Source organism: Patella vulgata, chromosome 4 (assembly GCF_932274485.2).
Source record: "Patella vulgata chromosome 4, xgPatVulg1.2, whole genome shotgun sequence".
NCBI classification, from domain to species: domain Eukaryota; kingdom Metazoa; phylum Mollusca; class Gastropoda; family Patellidae; genus Patella; species Patella vulgata.
In genome coordinates, this window is record NC_065882.2 from 45155846 (window position 1) to 45177784 (window position 21939).

General features: G+C 34.9%; 1 protein-coding gene across 9 annotated transcripts; it reads left to right on the top strand.

Annotated features, from left to right (window-relative positions):
• Positions 1–1145: 1145 nt before the first annotated feature.
• Positions 1146–21610, top strand: LOC126818229 (cotranscriptional regulator FAM172A homolog). 9 transcript variants are annotated; one of them, XM_050545523.1, is made up of 11 exons: positions 1146–1271; positions 7723–7768; positions 9061–9135; positions 10447–10547; positions 11473–11538; positions 14518–14645; positions 15020–15161; positions 15645–15764; positions 16164–16280; positions 17311–17398; positions 17932–21610. In XM_050545523.1, exons 2-11 carry the CDS (start codon positions 7732–7734, stop codon positions 18147–18149), a joined length of 1092 nt encoding a protein of 363 aa, XP_050401480.1. In that variant the 5' UTR covers positions 1146–1271; positions 7723–7731; the 3' UTR covers positions 18150–21610. The 9 variants fall into 9 exon arrangements, with proteins under 9 accessions (XP_050401480.1, XP_050401486.1, XP_050401482.1 ...); XM_050545529.1 differs by having other exon boundaries at positions 9064–9135; XM_050545525.2 differs by having other exon boundaries at positions 1248–1357.
• The last annotated feature ends 329 nt before the right edge of the window (positions 21611–21939 follow it).

Here is a 21939-nt window from a genome sequence, read left to right on the forward strand (position 1 = left end):
CAATTTGCTATTCAAAAATTCAGTCAAGGCCAGTCGTAAACCTGATTTCGCAGTGACATACGCGTGCACTGCTCTAACCTATGTGTTAAAAAGGCAAGTTGATATGTTAAGGCATGGATATAAACGGATGTAGACTGTGTATACTATAGATAGCGGGTCGTTATATCGGTAGCTTAATACTGTTAAAACCATGACATAAACCACCTGATATACGTTCATTTAATGAATACAGGAACGAAGTGTGAAAAGTGGGGTAATTTCCAACTGTCAGAGTTATTTTTCATGTACACGGATGGGCCTCGTTTTTGCGTTCCATCCGAAAAACTTGGCAAACTTTACTTGTCAGCGCCTCACATGGCCGCGCTTGATAAACTCGCTGGTTCTCAATTCTCGGCCCAGGTTTACATCAAAATCAGGCTGACTATAAAGCCTACCACGTTCCTCTAATATGAATACAGACAAAGATCGAATGCGCCATTAACAAAACACTCCTATTGATAATAAGTCAGCTAGTGTGGCCTACTACTTGTGCACAGATAGATGCACAAATGGCCGACCTCGGTTATTCTTTCCATCAAAACTGTAAATGAAATGAAATGAAATGGGGTTTAACGTCCTACTGGGCTAATGAAGACGGGCATACGCCATACAGTGTGCTATGTGGGAAATTTTGCCCGGACAGCGGCACTACTGCCTACTCTTATATCGAATTCCAACGCCAATTTGTACACGGGACTCGGGTTTTCGTATCATCCGAATGACTAGACAGCTGTCCTTGTCAGGCCCTCCGTCCTGCATCACTGACAGGGGGAACCACGCCGTAAAATCTGGATGAACTTTCGCGGCCAATCAGTTGCTGCCGTGAATACCCCTCCTCCTATCCCTGTAGATCTATCGTTTCTATGAACGGTGATGTTACTAGGGAACACCTCGCTGTTCTTGATCGCCTTTTTACAAGGGTCTTTCCCTGGTTTTACCCCCCTTAGCCATGACTCCGTTCCACATGTTATATCAGGTTTAATGTAGTCTAGTGCCACGACAGTTTACAGTAAGTAGGCCTAGTCTTAGGTTTATTGTTTTGGTTTTTTTTTTTATATATCTGGGTTTGTGTAGCTGCATGAATCTTGTGCAATGTTCGGTGATGTTGAACAGTGGCTTAGTGGGCTACCTTTCCTATGGTGGGGGCTGCTCGTGTGCATAGGGCTGAAGCATGATGATGTGATCGACTCAGTTAAGTGTCTCCCTCCCAAAGTGGGAAATAAATATTTGAGGTTAGTTCAAAGCTGTTGAATGTGAAACTATCAACGTTTATACTGTCACATCGGCAACAATGCCAGACCACGTTCGAACGGTTTAGGTAGGACATATTCTTCGTCGAGATTTCTTCGTGCATGTTTTATGGAACCAAATACTACAGTTGTTGCAGCAAACACCTTGCTGAGACCATCTTACTGGTACCCCACGTGGGCATATAAAGGCATTACCTGGGCCTGAGTTTAGTTCAACATCTCCTGATAGCAGGACTAAGAGTGTCAGTAAACATTTGTATCCCTTATCTGATGGTGCTCTGTAGGTAGGTTCAGTGTATCAGCATACGAGAAGTGTTTCGGGTGTGGTAAACGGAATGTGAGCGCCACTGCATATGTGGGTGGATGAGGACTGGAATTTAGGGTATACTATAAATGCTATTGTAGCACAAGCTAGTAGTAGATTCATTGACATGTGGTATTTACTGATGCTGGTGGACGCCATCTTGGATTTCACGCTCTGATGAAATGTGAAGATTTATAGGAGGTCGAGGGCGGTGACCAGCACTCCTAGTTAATTAAAATGCCATACTTAACTCGTTGGTTGATATTCTAGACATACAGTATTGTGTATAGTTTTAAAACAAAAAAATTAAAATTTTGGTTGAATTTCTTAAGTTTTCCTTCTCCGATTTCTCTCCGGTGTAAAACACGTCTTGTCGGTATTCTATGGTATTAATATTAATACAAAATAATAATAAGTAAATACAATTGTCTTGGGGCGAATCCCGATTTTCTCAAGATGATTTCCGGTGTTTTAAAGTTATTTATTATTAATGCAGCTATTAGTAAATAGGAATGTCTTACGTGCGAATCCGATATATAGACAGTAAATTCCGGTGTTTATATGTTTTCCAAGTGAATTCCAGTGATTTTCTGTGTTTCAAAGTAATTTATTATTAATATCAAATATTAGTAAATAGGATTGTGTTTTAAAGTAATTTATGATTAATGCAAAATATTAGTGTAGCGCTCTTGAGCAACTCGTTTGTTGGATATTCAGGGCTTTATAAATTGATTATAATAATTATTATTAACTTAAAGGGCTAATCCCGATAATTTTTTGGAGAATAAAACTGTTTAATTTTGTTTTAAAATCCCTTAAAATCCTCTACCTAAGGGCCGAGCAACTAACTCAATATTTGTGATAAGTTTTCAAATAACTGAAACCCGTCAGTCTCCATCTGGAAATGGAGACCGGTGTCCCAAGCTGTATTTTTCGGTGTCTAGATAAAAACAGACATTTTTTGTATAAAAATAATGTGTATAGGTGAAATTTACCTTTCATTATCAAGTACAGCATTTGGGTCATTCACTGTATAGACCTCTCAATGAACGGGAATCGATTATCAGGTCTCCCAACGAAAAAATTGACCCGAAATCTTAAAAGGGTTATGTGTCCGGATAAGCAGACTCAATATTTTGAGCTGAAATTTTGAGATACGGTCAATACACCATTCCTTTATATTTTGGCGTTTAAATTTCATACATACTCAGACTTTTATTTTTGAGACTCTGTTCAAATAAGGGATAGTCCCTTTAAGTGCGAATTCCGATACATGTATTTTGAAAGTGAAATCCGGTGTTTAAATGTTTTCAAAGTGAATTAATATTTATGAAAAATATAAATAAATAGAAAGATCTTGCGGGCGAATTCTGATATCTTCAAAGTGTTCCGGTGAATTCCGGTGTTTGTAAGTGAATTCCGGTGTTTGTAAGTGTTTGCACTTTCGTACCTCTACCAGTTCCCTTGGTCGTAGACACTTGAAATTTTCAGAGGATGTTACGGGGGACTAGCAATGACCACATACCAAATTTCAGCCGAATCGATCAATAACTGTTTTTTATTTTACCGACCTTTTAATTTCTAACAAGACAGAACGGCGCTATTGCACTTTCGTACCTCTACCAGTTCCCGTGGTCGTAGGATGTTAAGGGGGGCTATCAATGACCACACACCAAATTTCAGCCGAATCGATAAATAACTTTTTATTTTACCGACCTTTTAATTTCTAACGAGAGAGAACTTCATCCGTTTGACGCCATTTGCTTTGTTTACTAATTAGACTTGAATAACAAGACACTAAGACGGAAACCGACTCGAATAACAAGACACTTAGACGGAAACCGACACACTGCACTAGCTACCTAACACTGCAGTTCATAAAAATTAATATAATTTTCGTATACTTGAATTTTTGCGCGAAGCCACCATTTTCTATAAAATACTATTTGGTGTTGATCAGTGGATTGGCCTTTAGGTGTAAATATTGCCGTGACCTTGATTTTGACCTTGAGGCCAAACTTCCCATCCATATCGGGGCCTTTGCGTTTATGCTCGCCGTGGCCTTATTTCTTACTGTATTATCAAAGTTAATGTTCGAGGTGAAAGCAGAGATGACGTCCTTCAGAAAAGATAATTGGGTTAAAGTCGTAGGTAAAGGTCATGTTACAGAAAACTAAACTCAAACTTTTCAAAGTCATTTTTGGGACATTTGAACTTGACTTACGACCTTGACCCCGTAACCATTTTCGAAGGCTATCACATTGGCTTGAATCATGAACGTTTACCTTGGTCCTATCGCACACTGCTCGGTCAGAAAACGGTCAAACGCAGAGGGTCTGTGTCCGAAAGGAAGTCAATGGGCGTGGTCAATGTGAAAGTTCGTGGTGACCTCCACTAGTCACCTTTAACCATCCGTGACCTCGACTTCGACCTTGAGTCCAAACTTCCCATCCATCTCGGGCCCTTTTCGTTTATGCTTGCCGTGACCCTATTTCTTACTGTATTATCAAAGTTAATGCTTGAGGTGAAAGCAGAGACAACGTCCTTCAGAAAAGGTAAATGGGTCAAAGTCGTAGGTCAAGGTCATGTTACAGAAAACTGAACTCAAACTTTTCAAAGTCAGTTTTGGGACATTTGACCTTGACTTACGACCTTGATCCCATAACCATTTTCAAAGCCCATAATCTTGGCTTGAACCATCGACGTTTACCCTGGCCCTGTCGCACACTGCTCGGTCAGAAAACGGTCAAACGCAGAGGGGCCCGTGTCCGAAAGGACGTCAAAGGGCGTGGTCAATGTGAAAGTTCGTGGTGACCTCCACTAGTCACCTTTAACCATCCGTGACCTTGACTTCGACCTTGAGTCCAAACTTCCCATCAATCTCGGGCCCTTTTCGTTTATGCTTGCCGTGACCCTATTTCTTACTGTATTATCAAAGTTAATGCTTGAGGTGAAATCAAAGACAACGTCCCTCAGAAAAGATAATTGGGTCATAGGTCGTAGGTCAAGGTCATGTTATAGAAAACTGAACTCAAACTTTTCAAGGTCAGTTTTGGGACATTTGACCTTGACTTACGAGCTTGACCCGTAACCATTTTGGCTTGAACCATCGACGTTTACCCTGGCCCTGTCCCAAAAATGACTTTGAAAAGTTTGAGTTTAGTTTTCTGTAACATGACCTTGACCTACGACTTTGACCCAGTTATCTTTTCTGAATGACGCCGTCTCTGCTTTCACCTCGAACATTAACTTTGATAATACAGTAAGAAATAAGGTCACGGCACGCATAAACGCAAAGGGCCCGAGATGGATGGGAAGTTCGAACTCTAGGTCAGGGTCAAGGTCACGGATGGTTAACGGTGACTAGTGGAGGTCACTACGACCTTTCACATTGACCACGCCCATTGACTTCCTTTCGGACACGGGCCCCTCTCCGTTTGACCCTTTTCTGACCGAGCAGTGTGTGACAGAACCAAGGTAAACGTCCATGATTCAAGCCAAGGTGCTAGCCTTCGAAAATGGTTACGGGGTCAAGGTCGTAAGTCAAGGTCAAATGTCCAAAAAATGACTTTGAAAAGTTTCAGTTTAGTTTTCTGTAACATGACCTTGACCTACGACTTTGACCCAATTATCTTTTCCGAAGGACGTCGTCTCTGCTTTCACCTCGAACATTAACTTTGATAATACAGTAAGAAATAAGGCCACGGCAAGCATAAACGCAAAGGCCCCGATATGGATGGGAAGTTTGGACTCAAGGTCAAAATCAAGGTCACGGCAATATTCACACGTAAAGGCCAATCCACTGATCAACACCAAATAGTATTTTATAGAAAATGGTGGCTTCGCGCAAAAATTAAAGTATACGAAAATTATATTAATTTTTATGAACTGCAGTGTTAGGCTGCTTGTGCAGTGTGTCGGTTTCCGTCTTAGTGTCTTGTTATTCGAGTCGGTTTCCGTCTTAGTGTCTTGTTATTCGAGTCTAAATAGTAAGCAAAGCAAATGGCGTCAAACGGGCGTCAAACGGACGGAGTTCTCTCTCGTTAGAAATTAAAAGGTCGGTAAAATAAAAAGTTATTGATCGATTCGGCTTAAATTTGGTGTGTGGTCATTGCTAGCCCCCCTTAACATCCTCTGAAAAGTGCCTACGTCCGCGGGAACTGGTAGAGGTACGAAAGTGCAATAGCGCCGACGATATGACCATTTGGTAACAAAGGGAATATGGGATAAGAAATATAAATTATATCCTATAATACTTGTTTTATAAAATAATTAATGTCCGAATCCCGAGATATTCACGCCAATATTGAGGAGAAAAGCCCCTACGAAATAGATGGCTGGATGATTTCGTCTATTACGTGGTGAAAGCACTCTGTCGAGGTTTGCCGAATGGTAGTACAGGGAAGCCTACACTACTTGCGTTTTGTAAATTCTATACTTAGGAAATGAAGATGTTATGACAGGTTTTATATTTAGCGTATTTTTACAGCATGTATCATATTTAAACATAGTTGTAGCTTTCATGGTCTTAGCTGCTATTTTACTATTTACATTGTTGGTAAGTTTGTGCCCTATATGTTGTTATTATTGCAATGAGAGGGAGAGGGAGAAATGGGGTTTAACGTCCACTCGACACAAACTAGGTCACTTCGGGACGAATATATGGTTTTAATTTTATTTCAATAATTCACTTGCGCGTAGGGGTCTTTAGCAGTGGGAGGAAACTGGAGCACCCAGAGAAAACCCACGAGGTTGGACAGGCGACCCTACTCTTTGTCACGTACAACCGGGGATTAATTGCAATGGATAAATCTGACCAACAACTGAACAAAAATATATCTCTTCTGTGTTATATACTCTTCAAAAAAAGTAGAGGATATTGAAATGCAAATACCTATGCAGGTTGCGATATGATAAAGATATGATAAATAGTCGTGGACATTTGACATGCGTTGAGAGTATGTTCACAGATAAAGAACTTATCGCCCCAACAGATCCGAACCACTGAGCTGCACATGCGACAAGCAATAGAATAGCGCCATATATAAAGGTGGGAGGAGTTCATTGTCAAATTTGACACTTCAAGGAAGGGTTGATGAAAACTGCCGCGTGCTGGTTTATCTCTCCATGTTTGCTTTCCTATCGGTTCTTACATAAGATTTAGTGTTTAGCGTATCTTTGCTTTAGTGTGTTACGTTTAATTTGATGGGGAGACGTTTTCGTCGACGTCAACGTCAACCGACAACACTGCAAGAATTGGCCGTGGCACTGCAAAAGGAGTGGGTCAGATTGCCCCAAATCGTGATTGGACGGTTGATTAGGAGCATGCCACGACGTATTGCTGAATGTCTGAGGATTGGTGGAACAATTACTCATTATTAAGACAAAAATCAAAAACGTCCATTTTCACTTTTGACAGTGTATCTCTTTGCGAGTGAAATGGGGCCGTAAGATAAGCCATACATATGAACTGTTTATGTCCATGTGTAGGCAATTGGCCTGTTATTAACATCCACTGGTTACCGATAATAAAAACAGCAGTGCATTTCCACAGTTTTGTATTGTTTCTGAATATCCCCTACTTTGTTTGAAGAGTATACTAAGCAACAAAAGAAACGTCAGGTTGGTATGTTACTCTGAATAGACGCATTGCACCAGGCTTTTCTTAGAGCGTGGTTCCAGGTGCCAATGGCGTTCATCAATTGTCTGGTCCACTCAATGTACAGATGCTGCGCTGCTGTTATTGACACTCACAGTGGACACACCAGATACTGATATATAGAATGTGTACAGACTCTAAACCTTCCCTTAATGTCTTGGAATTGTGATGAATTAATCACTAATGTGTCAACATACTGTTAACAAAAAATTGCTTTGATCCATTTATTAAGTCGTTTTCTAGAATGATTTGATTAAAGTGCCTCTCTTATTTTTATAATCATACTGATGTTTTTTTGCTGTTTTATAATTACCTTTGATTAAGTAGGATTTCAACAATTTTTTTTATTAACTACTTCTGGATCAGTTAATATGTAATCCTAATTTCTATTCTGGAATAATTATAATAATATACTGGTAATTAAAAAAGATGTTAATTTATTGAAATGAATTGTAGATTCATTTTTCTAGCTTCAGATAATGGCGGGCGTTAATACAAACATTCCACCTAGTCCAGGTAGGTATTATAAGAGTGATTATGTTATAGGTTACCCATATTCCTGAAGCAATGGCCCGTGAAATCCCTCTCTGGCCATTCCTGAATTAGCTTCTGATACTTGCGCTTTCGAGGGAGTGTGTCTATTCCTCCCGTTCAATCAAATCTATCCAAAAGCACAGCAACATGACAGCCCTTGGTTTAATCAGGGGTCTTCCCTAAAACTTTGGACAGTGATTTAAGGTATTAAAAACGGTGAAAGTGTTGTTTCTTTCAAAACAATATTGTTTACATTATATCCGTGTCGACAGTTGATAGCCTTGTTTGTCACACAATTAGTTTTTCCGCAATATTCTGCTATGCACTGGTTAATTGGGCATAATAAAATCATGAGTCATGATGTAACGTTATGTAAACATATTTGGTCCAATTTGGAGCTCTGTTTGGAATTGTTACACAGTTAGCTATTGGTTGTTAATCAGACTATTGACCAGTCATAATTTAGAACAAGAATTTGCTTTGTTTACAGCAGTGAGTAGTGGGATTAGCTCTAATCAAATGAAACACTGCGAGGAGTATGTAGGTTACCTAACATATAAACAGCTAAAATGCAATGCCACCCATGTGGGTTTGTAACTACTATACCCTGACCAGAATTTATGGGGATAGCAATGCCTATCTGGGTACTCCTGCCCAATTCAATTCACATGCAGGCTATATGACTAGTTGTCATTGATGTGTAGGTAAAACTTTTTACAAACAATAAACACCATTCGTATTACCAGGAATTCCACCATTCCATTCCAGATTTTATTGTAACACACCTTTTGCAGAAAGTCTATCCAACTGTCTCTCCGTCAAACGTTTTGGGACACAATAACTCTGCCTCTAATGGTGCTAGAATGTTCAAACTTGACTAAGTATGATGTTATTTTTATAGCACGGCTTTCATGAGTTAACAGGTTTAACCAGAGGCCGAATGCCGAAGGGGTTAAACCTGTTAACGAATGAAGCGTGCTATAAATGACTTGTAACATTGACAACTACTCAACATGCTTATTGTTATTGCACAGAAAACCCACCCCACTTCTCTATATGATTTCTACTAAAACTAGTGTAAACTAGCAAAAGTGTGCAATAACATTGAACAAAGGAAGATTTCCCATCCATTTTACAAGATACTTTACAAAATGATAAATGTGAAATAATTAATTAATTTGTGTCATCGTATATATTTTGAGACATCAGTGTTAGTGTTTGATTGTTTATTTAAAAGTTTTCTATATTGTATATATGTTCTATTTTATTTTTAGCAGAAAGTGAGGAAGAAGAACCAACATACACTTTTCCTGAAACATTACAAGAGTTTGGTTATGACTTTAATGACAGTAAGTGCAATGGAGAACAGGGGTCTCGATAATTTTTGAACTTGATTAGCAGAACTCTAATCAAGTTAGATAAATTCAGGCGAATTGATTAGTTATGTCCAGTTTGGATTAGTAGTCTATGAATATCCCATCCATAACAGACTAAAATTTCTGCAAAGTGTGATTGAACTAAAGTCTGTCTTTGAATTTATAATATTATTTAAAGCTTTATTTCAGTCACACTATTTCAAAATTATTATTATAAATATTTCAAGGTTTCTCACTGCTGTCTATATTCTCTCGTGTATTACAAATACTCTTTCTCCAAAGCAGTGCCAGAGACACCAGTAAGAAACGTAGTAGGCCAATCGGAATAATTTCGATGACATTTCATTTGTTGATTCTTATGTAGAACATTCAATATTCACAACAATGTCATTTGTTGACGTAACAGCAAAACTTGCTATGGTACTGAAAATTCTTTGCCACAGATCTCTGTTATAAATTCTTTAAACACATCATTTACTACCCGCATTAATACTAGTGTCAATCTTTGTTATATATTCGATAATATCTATCCCATTTTGTGAAGAGAATCCATGAATTATTTTTATTTTATCAAAAAAGCACATCATTGAAAAATGCAGGGGATGTAACTCCACATAATATAGGGGATGCTTAAATTTCAGTTTTACCTGTAATAGATACTAGATGATTGTGACAAAACTAGTGAAAAAATGTCGAAAAATCGTTATTAAAACTGACAACTTTTTACAGTTAGAAAGGGTAAAGAAAATTGTCCATGTGAGAAATAAAAAAGCAAAATCTTTGATTAGCATTTGTGCGAATCAAGTTAGCTATTTTGTAGCAAATTGATTAGCACTGGGCAAGATTTGATTTGCAAATTGGGAAGTGAATACTGTTATCGAAACCCTTGAAGAAGAAATCTAAATGTTGCAGATGTGCACAGTTGTAAATATTTTAATACAAAATATGTGTGGAGCTGAATTCTCCTTATATATCTGTTTGTTTTTTTGAGTATGTGCTATGTACCTGGAAACCAGAGACATCATAGAGAGTAATGATTTAAGACCAATTCATTTGATGAACCAGACTTAACAGTCTAATCCTTCCCTGATTCTCATTGTCAGGTGTGCATCTGCCAAATAAAGCTTATATATCTGTTGTTTGATGTGATGACTTAAATGTGCTATTCTCTGTCCAGCTTTGTGTTATCTTTTGTGTATAGAGTGGTCTTCCTTTACTAATTACAGCATGTATTATGATCAAATGAATAATTGACTTGAAGCAATTGTTTTCTTTATTTTATAGAAGGAGAATTAAGAGATATACAAACAGATGAATATTATAATTTCCACCATTCTGAGGGTGACCACAGATACAATCAAAAAAGATATGAAGCTTTGGGAGAGGTAGGTACAGCAGTTAGAGAATAATATTCAATGAGTTGGTTCTGGATATGATAATGAAATGAATTAAGAGTCAATTTTACTGGCTACACATGCAACAGTAATTAATTATTAAACATTGTCTTACACTCAGGATTCTTTGGTGGATAATGTGACCATCACCATACCTAAATATGATCGGTTTCACAATGGTAATGCAAAAACCTTCATTTAACTCTGTACAAGACCTTTATGGTCATGCCCAGTATAGTTCTATGTGTGACGTCACATCATACAATGTTTTTTTACATCAGACGTAAAATTGGCGCCTTTTTACTAATTTTATGCCTCCGCATACTATTTTATGTACCCATTTACACTAAATATGGTATATTTTTTATTTATTTTTCTAATAATGGTTTTGGCATTTAATTAGCAGAACAAAAAAAATTAATATTTGAGAGCTAAGTAACTCGCCCCGATATCCGTCTGAGTGATAGTAGCAGCCAAGTGAATATTTACTGTGGATCAGTTTGACCTAGAGTGTATCATGTAGCTACTGGTACCTATATAATTTATGTTAACAATATACAGTTTATAGTAGGGTGTCCACACAGACTAAAATTGGCTTTAGTAAAAGTTGAATTTATTTCTGCGAATATTCACCCTCAAATGACAATTTCTTAAGTGATCACTTATTAGCCTATAAATAGTCATCGCTACCTAAACACACCATACATGTATCAAATACTAAAGCCTTAAAAAATCTAATGTTAACATTTTTGAACAACAGTAATGTTTAAAATATTATGTTTTTTTATTTACTATACTGAGGCATCAGGTGATTTTCTAGTCACTTGCATGGATCACAGAGTGGCGATCAGCTGGCTTAGCTTTTCTGTGATTTTATTGACATTAAATGTGCAACATTTGTATTAATTTTTCACAGAAAATAACAGACTATGTTTATGATTTAATGGAAAAGGAAACAAAATTAAAAAGAGTTTATATACCTGTAAGTAAGATTTTTAGTTTAAATCTATTTTAGTAATTTTAGCTTAAGTTTTTGTGAAACAAGGCCCGGATGTTTAATTCACTGTTCTTTTTCTTTCATTGTATTTTATAACTTAGCGAATTCAGTTCTATATTACATATAAAATGTTTTATCAGTAGGTTGTGTTCTTATTTGTGTTACGTGTATAACACAGCCAACATCTGAATATATAGCAGCTGTTCTGAATATATGGAAGAACTTATGTAGTGGAGAAATATTGAATTTAAAGATGTTATATTTTAATTAAGTTCAGAACCTTGAGACGTTATAATGGTAATGATACTAATATATCTAGGAACAGGGAGAACCAATATAATGGAGATTATCGCTATGTCTCTTTAATGCACTGCGTCAATATTTCATTAATTCAGTCAGCTAGCTTGTTTACTTTATGAATATTCCAACTAATTAATTTAAACAATGAGTGATTTTTCTAAACAAAATTATATGGTTTCTATACGCCCACATTGAAATGTGGTCGTACATGTATATTGTCGTCGCCCCCGTCCGTCGGTCCGTCCACAATTGCTTGTGGACGCTCTAGATCCCAAAGTTAATATCCGACTAACTTCAGATTGATACACAGAGTTTAAGATCTTGAGACGAACAAGTATATTGATTTTCAATGAATTTTTATGACTTGGAACAGCTAAATCCATGATACTGTATTAAAAGTTTTGTATACAAAACGTTAGCATGGGGCAGAACTTTATAAAAGCTAATGGTTTTCTGAGTTGTTGCTCCTAATCAGATTTTAGTGTATTATAAACGTAATACGCGACAACTCTTGTTGACTGCCCGGACGATTTAGCTGCTGTGGGCGTATGTTTCGTTGCCTGGCAACCTATCTTTAATATACCCACAATGAAATGGTATCAAAAGTAGCTTCACATTGGTTGAGTCACCTGTCCAGATTCCAGAATGCCTTAATTGTGTGGATGATCTTTAGGCTAACGTTAGAATTTAATGTTTTAAAAAATTGTATTGGTTTTAGCGGTGATTGTCAGTCTACAGTCCCACCCATATTGCTTTAATTGGTTTTGATACTTCTATGTAGTATAAAACCTATTGTTTTTGTAAACATTATTATTATAATTTTTACACAATTTTTAGGAGAAAGTACGCATTCCAAAAATTAAATTCTATACTACCTGAAAGGTACTTAGTTCAAAGGCCTAATAATGAATAACTAAAAATTTGAAAATGATATCCGAATGTGACGTCATAGACGAAATTTGACCAATAATAGACATCAAAGGAAACTTTTTTATGTTTCAAAGAATTATAATATGGTTTTCACCAACTGGTAGGTATTCGTAATTCACAAATTCTGGGAGATAGAACGTGGTTTCTAAGACGCATGCTTGTCAATAGGAGTCATCTATCAGCTTTTTAGAGTAATCCTATCACGTTAAAATTCACTGGAACCGTGCCAACATTTTGAAAACGTATGTCAATCTTTAAGATCTATCCTTTCCTGCAATTTTTTTCTGACTGTCAATATCTTTAAATGTTTGGAAACCATTCACTATTCGCTATCGATTGGTGGAATAAGAATTTTGATATTTGACATCAAATGTTGTCAAAAAAATTGTAAAACTTTGAAATCAGGTCAAATGTTGCTGCTAAGTGATTAATTAGGTCATTTTGTGCTTATTCTGAAAGTTTTATCAAAATCCGTTTGTAAACAAAGATAATGTGCAACTTAATGTGCAATGAATAATGTGAGAGAGTATGGCACAGCACCTTTAATATCAGAATAAGTTTAAATGTTAACCAAAATATGGGTTTAGTGCTTCCAGAGTGAAAAATAGTCATTTTAGTAAGTAATTGTTTGGCCTCAAATTAATATGACAGATCTTTTATCTACATGTTCTCATAAGAAAATTTTCCGATTATCTATCTGTTGAAAATGACGTCAGATTTTCAACTTCTTTAATTTTGCCTTATATAAAAATATTTGTCAATAGGAGTTGTTTATCAACTTTTTAGAGTATTTTCTACAATTTGAAATTCACTGAAAGTGCCACCATTCTGAAAACGCAAGTCAATCTTTAAAATCTATCTAGTCCTACAATTCTTATCCAATTTTCAATATCATTATAGTTTTGGAAATCATTCACTATTAGTAATCGATCGCTGGGATTAGAATTTTGTAATTTGTCCTAGATTTTTATTTAAAGTGATGTCATGAAATTTAATTTTTTAAAAAAGTGAAAAACTTTGAAATCGGGTAAAATGTTGATGACAAATAATTAAGAATACATTATTCAGGAGCTAAATTTGCCCACTGCAAGTCTTTCTTTAGGTTTTAAATGTTATATAGATTATTATTATTATTATTATTATTATTATTCTGTGCAACTTTAAAAAAAAGAAAACCCCAGAAGATTTGGCCCAGCTGAAATGTTTTTCGTTATAACATAGCAACTTTTTGACGGATTTTAATTTTCTCTTTAAGATTCTTGAAAAGAAACCAGGTCAACAATACATATTAACCTATTAAATATTATGATTTATGTATAAGTGTGTGTGATTGTATTGTATAAAAACTATCAAAGTTGTTTCAAGGAGAACTCTAGTTTTGCTTCAATTTTGTTTTGTTTTAATTTCCCACCATACAGGACTGTACCTTTTAACTAAAACAAATTTGTTGTACTGTGTGGTAGAAGAGTAGAAGACGTATAATTACTGGGCAACTTATGGCCCTTGATTGCTAAATAGAATATTGTGGATGTAAAAGAAGCCATGGAACTTAATTCACTAAAACCTACCAAATTGGAAAGATTCCATATAAGTTCATGCAGAGTTATAGCCCTTAAAGATTTTGCAAAAAAACACTAATGATTGAGCAAGCTTATAGGTCAGGACAACAAAGTTGCTAGATGGTGTATTTTTCTTTGCCTGGCAATTTATCTATTTTTCTGACTGTCATTAAAGGTAGATGCTGAAGAAAATGCAGCTAGAAGTTTTATCTTTATGAGTGAAGATGCTCTGAGTAACCCAGATAAATTAATGGTATTGATACATGGTTCAGGTGCCGTGAGAGCTGGACAGTGGTCAAGAAAGTGAGTATTTGTAGACAATTCCTAGATAAATCACTTTATACATTATATTTTTAAGAAAGAATTAACAATTGCTTTTTGAAAATAATGTTGTAGTTCATTTTGACATAACAAATGTTAAGTTCTATTTTCTTGAAAGAGTTTTTGCTCTTGTCATTAATTTTATTTCCACTCATTGAATATTGAGTATTTAGCTATTTTAAAATCTAATCGCAAAATTGTGAGATATTTTTGGTACTTTCTATGACAATTACTGCACTTTTACTAAAAATGTGTTCTAAGATGCAGCATTCTACAATAAAAGTTACCATATACATGTATTTCAGTGTTAAATTTCTAATTTTTTGTTTTATTTATTTTGTTGTTTTTGTTTTCAGGTTAATTATTAATGATAATTTAGATAAAGGAACACAATTACCATATATAAGAGAAGGTATAAAACAAGGTTATGGTATAATAGTATTAAATACAAATGTTAATAAAGTCAAATTAAATGATGGTAATGAACATCCTGTTAAAGTAAGTACAATATATCATACAATATTCTTATATCATGATTTTAATTAAATAAATCATAATTTATAAGGCAATATAAAAAAGTGAATATAAGGTAACTTCAGAGATAAATTTATGCAATACATATTATATACCACTCAATAATATCACAAATAGTTAATTGAATATTTTTACCACTATCACAGATGGTTCAAGACTGTAAAATATCCACATATGCTAATTTACTCAATGGAAAATTATTCGAAACACTATTTTAGAACTGACTATTCTTCTGTCTCTCAAACAAGCATTTTAAGCAACCAAATAAATGTTTTGTATAGGATGATCACATCACTGTGTTGACAGGTAAGTTGTCATGAACAGCCCTTTTAATTATATGGTGCATTACATGTGAGTAATTGAACAAGAGTTGTATGGTCCCCAGGCTAGAAATTGAAAGATAAATACAAAATATCAGAATTAAAAGTAAACTGCTTTTGATTTCAGAAAAACCAAACACCAGAAGAACATGGAATTTATGTTTGGCAACATTTTGTCTTAAAATCCAAGGCTAAAAATATAGCTATTGTAGCTCACAGTTATGGTGGTATTGTTACTTTAGAAGTGGTAAGTAAATCTGTTGGTTTAATGGAGTACAGTTATAAATGCTTGCTGAAGGAAAGGAATGACGTTTAATGTGTTATCAACTCAATACTAAAGTTTCTTTTGCCCAGATAGCAGTCTTTCTGCTTTGTTTTCTTTCAACTCTAACTTCCAAGGGATATTTGATGTATTCAGAAGACCTAGTTTTCCTTTATATGTGAATGACACTAGATACAATTTCCTTGTTAGTTTAAAGGCAACACCTGTCAAGTGTGAACTGGGTTTAAGAAATGCAATGCTAGAATCAACCTGGTTCACGGAAAAAAAAAATGGTAAGGCTATTGTCATAAATGTTGGCCCTGTTTGTTGAGTTTAATAAACTAAAATTGATTTGTGGTCTGAACAACATTTTTCTTCTTCCAGGCAAATAAATTTACTTCTGACATTTTAAGTAGAGTTTTTGCTATAGGCTTTACAGATTCTGTGCACAGTGTCAGCCATCAAATAGATGATATAGCAATTGTCGATTTCCTGAAAGAGGTACACCATTTATATATCTCCATTGTCATTAAATAAACAATCTATTATAGTATATTCACATTTTACATGACTGATGGCCTATGATTGGCTGACCCAGGACATTTGAAGTCATCTATGTTATCATTCTGAACATCTGAGACACGCTACCTGCGGAGAAGTATCTCAGACACAGTCAGTAGCCATGATATCCATATCACGTGATCTACACATCACAGGTCATGACATTGGCATCAATGGGTCATGAGGTCAACATTGTAAACAATAGGTTTATCAGTGTATCTTCAGCATTGTGTCCGTTGCACCCATAAAGACTATATAATTTGTAGAGTCCCAACATGTTCTCTCTTCTTCCAATGATTTTTCACAAAAATAACATCTACAACTCATAGAATTGACGTTGTCTTCAATGACATTGTCTGCGAGGGTTGTTCGAAGAGGCCGCCATATTGCACTATTTTGTGCGTCGGTCGGGTCTATTTCAGATATACACAATCAATTCTGTTGATGTTTTTAGCGTTGGGATTGACTAATAGTTAATGTGTTTCAGTTCTAAAACAAATATTTCAAACTTTAACGCAAATTTAGAAAATAGCCAAATTCTGGCTGGGATTACTGAGCAAAATCGCCATTCACTGTATACGTGCGAAAAAAAACCTAGCCACCAATTAATTTTCGTACGTTAGTTACGTACGCTATGTTATTTGATTTCATGACAGATTCATTGAAAAAAAAAATCCTGAATGAAAAAAAAAAAAATCCTGTCTCAGAACTTCACAGTAAACCTGAATGTCCATTTAAAAGAGCATTTCAGAAAATTTTAATTAGATATTGTACAGTATTTATCAACCATTCTTCCATCAAGTATCATGTAAATAAAATCGACTAAATTTAAAAAAAGAAATATAACTCTATGGTCAAAACTGAATTAAGCTTGTTTCAATGTTTTGTTTTTATGCCCAAGATATTCTTTTTTATTTGATTCAATGCTTATGATTATTGTTAATAATAGATATTTTATTTATTTTTGTAGAAAGCAGTAAATTATGTATCAAGTAATAAAGAACAAGGTGAACCAGTGGACTCCTATGAAAAACATGACTGTCTTAGAATAGCTGCAGGTTAGTACATTTTCTCAATACTGAATGATTTTAACTATAGGTTTCTTAATTGCAATTATGTGGTACATATATGCAGAGGTAGTCAGAAAAAATGCAAGCAAGGAATGTCTATGCATATTTTAAATATTGACCAATTACACTTTTCAAAACTCTCTTCATCTTATTTCCAAATCACTCAACAATTAAATTTATTCACTCTAAAGGAATTTGGGTTTTGATATAGTGCAAAGTTTGGGCATTTTCTTGTTTTGATAATTGTGATTACGATAGAAAGTAAAAGATGGAAATTCACAATTGAAGAAATACTATATACAAGGTACAGTCCTAGTTTCCTTTGTGTTTTAAAAAAAACAATATTCATTTAATTATCCTATTTAAGTAGCCTATTTAACTTGTCTGAATGTTTCAGTTCAAAATATTGAGCCATTTAGAAATGATCGTAGAATCAATTTAAATGAGAGAACTGATAAACATGACTTCGATACCATTTTTTATTTTCTTCCCGACGATCTTCTTATTTTGTTTTAAAACAGGAACTAATCAGCACGAATTAACCTCGTGGTCTTGTTTCAATTTGTTGTTTGACTTTATAAAAGATCAGTATGAAAAGGTGAAAACTGCTGAAGAATCTGTTAGGGAGTCAGCAGATGGAAGTGATAATCCTACTCCAAATGAGAAAACAGACAGTATACAAGAAGAAGAAAGAAAATCTACTGAAACTTCTTCACAGACATTAAAAAAGGAATTATAAGTCTGTTTGTTACTTTATTATAAATGTATCATGTACGCATTGTATGTATTCAGATATTGTACCACCCAATTGATTTGTGTATGTTTGTCATTATTTAAGTGATAGGGCCTTGATTTTCTGTTTACTGTAGGTAGAGTTTCTGTTTCGGATATTTTTAGTTGGGGTTAACGAAGGCCAGGATTGGTCGCAAGATGGCGTTGTCATGGTCATTAAGCTACCATTCTTATGTTATCTAGCATATTACAATCTGAATAATATTTGTAACCCGTGCTGGCAAAATGAGTCGCAATGAGGAAATTTTGAAAATTGAGTTTGACTGTTCTCCTTTTTCTGACCCATGGTCATAATAGAATTTGAAACAATAATATCCAATTATGCATGCTTGTATGCTTTGCATACTGTATGAAGCGACAGTAGGGCCCCCTATACGGAATTCAGCTATCAATAAAATTCTCTTTGAAAAAAAAATTATTGGCCATTTTGTTTATTTCCATTTAGGCCCATAAGTTATTTTTTTAAGATGAAACGAGATATCAAATAATCATCGCTTGGATAAATTATTCGGAGTATATAATGATTTGTTGCAATTATCAATCAACTAATCTTTAATCCAGGACATTTGATTAGTGTAACTCAATGACATGATCCGCTTTATTGATTAATTTATAGTATTTCGGCCACATGGTTTTGATTAACCCTCAACGGCAATCTATACACATTAAGAATTTTAAGGGGTTTTTTTTCTGCCACTTCTCAGAGAGAATCGCATGTACCCCCAAAAATTATTGCCAAAATCAAGTTTCTATTGCCAGCTTGAGCCTCAAGGCAGCCATGATACCACAATGCTTTGCACAGGGTGTCTGGGGCAATCAGCAAACAAGTTGTGATGACTGCATAGCAACAACTGGACTTTGTTTACCTTTTGTAGGGTTTTTTAAAACTTGTTTGTATTCATTCAAAACTTTGGTCATATTTATAGACTAGAGATTCACCGCTTTTCAACGATACCAAGTATTATGTAAGAGGATAGTCCGGTTGTTCCACTGCAAACGGAGGAAAATAACTAATTTTAATGAGAATTTTAAGACAAAAGACAGATTTATGAATACGGTACTCTTACAAAACGTCCAAATAAAGGTGTTTTAAAATGTTTTATTGCTATTTTTATCTTTTGGGCCGATAGAGGGTATATTTATAGACTCATTTTTGTGAACATCTCAATTTCGATCAAAATCAATATTTTCACTTGTTTTGTCTGTAGCTCATTATTAGACTTTGTGCATTCCAACTCATTTTGCCAGCACAGGTCACATTTATCATTACAACAAAAAAATATTTTCCATATTTAGTTTATGTCAGGTAGTAATATTCCTCTGTAAGTACTGTCTTCGTTTCACTAAAAGCAAAAAGGTTGTGATAAGAACAGTTCATCATGTCCCTACATTGTTTATCTTATAAAAATAAAGGTTATTTAGAATTACATCGATAGCTTCATCATTCGTCAAAAAAGCATGGTCACCATGCACATGTTACCAGGTCTTGTTATTTGTTATTCAGACTTGAGGAAAGCATTCATTTTTTGGTCCAAATTTAACCTTTTATCTAAAGGTTTTGTAGTATGTAATGCCTTATATGATATGGGGCCTTATGGGAAGCGTTGATTTTCAAGTAAGGTTGTTCTGTTTTGACAAAAGTTATTTGTTATTGAAAATAAGTTAATTGGTGATTAAAAAGTTAAAGGATTACAGATTAAATGTTGATCAACATTGGCACTTTTTGTATTTCCTTGATCACAGAAAATAATTAAATAATTTGGGATCTCTGCAGGCTTCTTACTTGTTTTCAAGTTGTAGAACAATCATGCCGATTGTACGGTGTACAAAAACAGGGGCAGGCCACGCCCACATCCAGTTCATGCCTTATCAAACACACTGTCCACATCCGGCTAGCAATATTTCAGCTGACTGATTGACATTTTTTCACTATCAGTTTACTGAAAATATTATTGCTACACAATTATGACTGATCAGGTACATATTATTTTTCTAATTAGATGAAATAAGTAAACCACGGTGTACTTTTGCTCTAAAAATATGAGAAAAACTGCCTTACACATCAATACCTTGACTAAGTTTGATAGTGAGCATGTTCTGTTCAGGGTAAGCAGAGTGATAAGCAATTTGATTGGTCGATACTTTGGAACACAATAACTCTCTTTCTAATTGAGGTAGAATGTTCAACCTTCGTGTAGGCGTTCATTAGGTGAATGACTTGATGGAGTTCGATGATAAACATTGTCTGCTTAGGATAAGCAGAGATAAGCAATCTGATTGGTTGATGCTTTGGGGCATGATAACTTTGGTTTTGATTAAGAGAGAGTGGTGAAACTCAGAGTATAGATTCACTATATCATTACCTTGACTAAGTTCGATGATGAGAATTTTCTGCTGAGGCTAAGGAGCAGTAAGACTTTGGAACATAACAAATCTGCTTTTGATTAAGGTAGAATGTTTAAACTTGATGTAGATGTTCATTTTAGGTGAATGAGTAACATTTAGAGCTAAAGCTAAGCATAGCTAAGAAATTTCATTGGTCGATGCTTTGGGACATGATAATTTTCATTCTATCTGATAGAGAGTGATGAAACTTAGTGTATAGTTGATAATCAGTTTGATTGCTTGATATTTTGGAAAAAAAATAAATGTGCAATTAATTAATATATGTCATCTATTTATTATGGGGTTTCGACGGGGGACATCAGCCTCACTGTTGGCTTGTTCCGTGAGAAAACATGATATAAGGTTTTTCTTATGGGAATTCTGGGATATTTCCATTTTGCATTCATGTAAACACAGACGGTTTATAAGCAAAATAAAGTCCTTGACTTCGGTTATGCTGGGGAAGAAAGACTTAAAAAAAAAAAACCTCAACAGAAAAACCTTGGCCTACCGGCTTTAGTTATTCCTTTTCTCAGGTAGTTTTCTTCACTCTCTCTTTCCCCAGCTTAACTTCAGTCTCATGCTTTATCCTACACATAATTGATTAAGGCAGGGGATATTAGCCTCACTGTTGGCTTATTTCTCCTTTTCTGCACAATTTGCATACCAATTTGTTTTGAATCTACGCAAGATTTTACTCCATATTTATCATTTTGACAAAGGCATAAGGAAATAAAGATGTGTGACATAGGAGAATTCCTAATTGAAATCATTAGTTTCATGTGATCATAGCCATGAAATTAATGCCATATAATAGTCAGCTGATTTAACATGTCATGTGTATTTAACATTGATGTCAATGGAGAAGATAATTGTGGTCTACTCCCTTTTAAGATGACATCACCCTTTTATCTCAATTACTATTTAAATGTATAAACCTAATTTATAAGATTTTGTATTAGTACATTATCAAAGTCAAATATATTATGTTTCTGATAATAAAAAAGAATTATCTCACTTTCATATTTTGTAATTCGATTACCTTCAAATATCATAGACTTCTTTAATTTTTTAAATGAATCATCACTTTTGACTCATTTTGAAATTATCTCCCTTTAGTCTCCAGTGAGTTAAGGAATCCAATATCTTTTCCTCATTTTCTGAAAATTCCTATCAAGTTTTGAGTAATAACTTTATCATCATATGCAGCCCAATTGGTTGAAGCTACCTGACAGGCTGAAGAATTTCAAATCAATTCAAATTCTAACCTATCATGGTACAAATAATACTAGTCTATTTTAACCAAGTGTATTGAACGGATATTGCAACTGATATCCGTTTGGCAAACTACC

Excerpts from the sequence above, each read along its gene's own strand:
- LOC126818229 (XM_050545520.2), top strand. The coding sequence starts at position 6,050 with ATGACAGGTTTTATATTTAGCGTATTTTTACAGCATGTATCATATTTA. Across the intron at positions 14,646-15,019 it reads GCTGGACAGTGGTCAAGAAA|GTTAATTATTAATGATAATT; the intron begins GTGAGTATTTGT and ends TTTTGTTTTCAG. Across the intron at positions 17,399-17,931 it reads CTGTCTTAGAATAGCTGCAG|GAACTAATCAGCACGAATTA; the intron begins GTTAGTACATTT and ends GTTTTAAAACAG.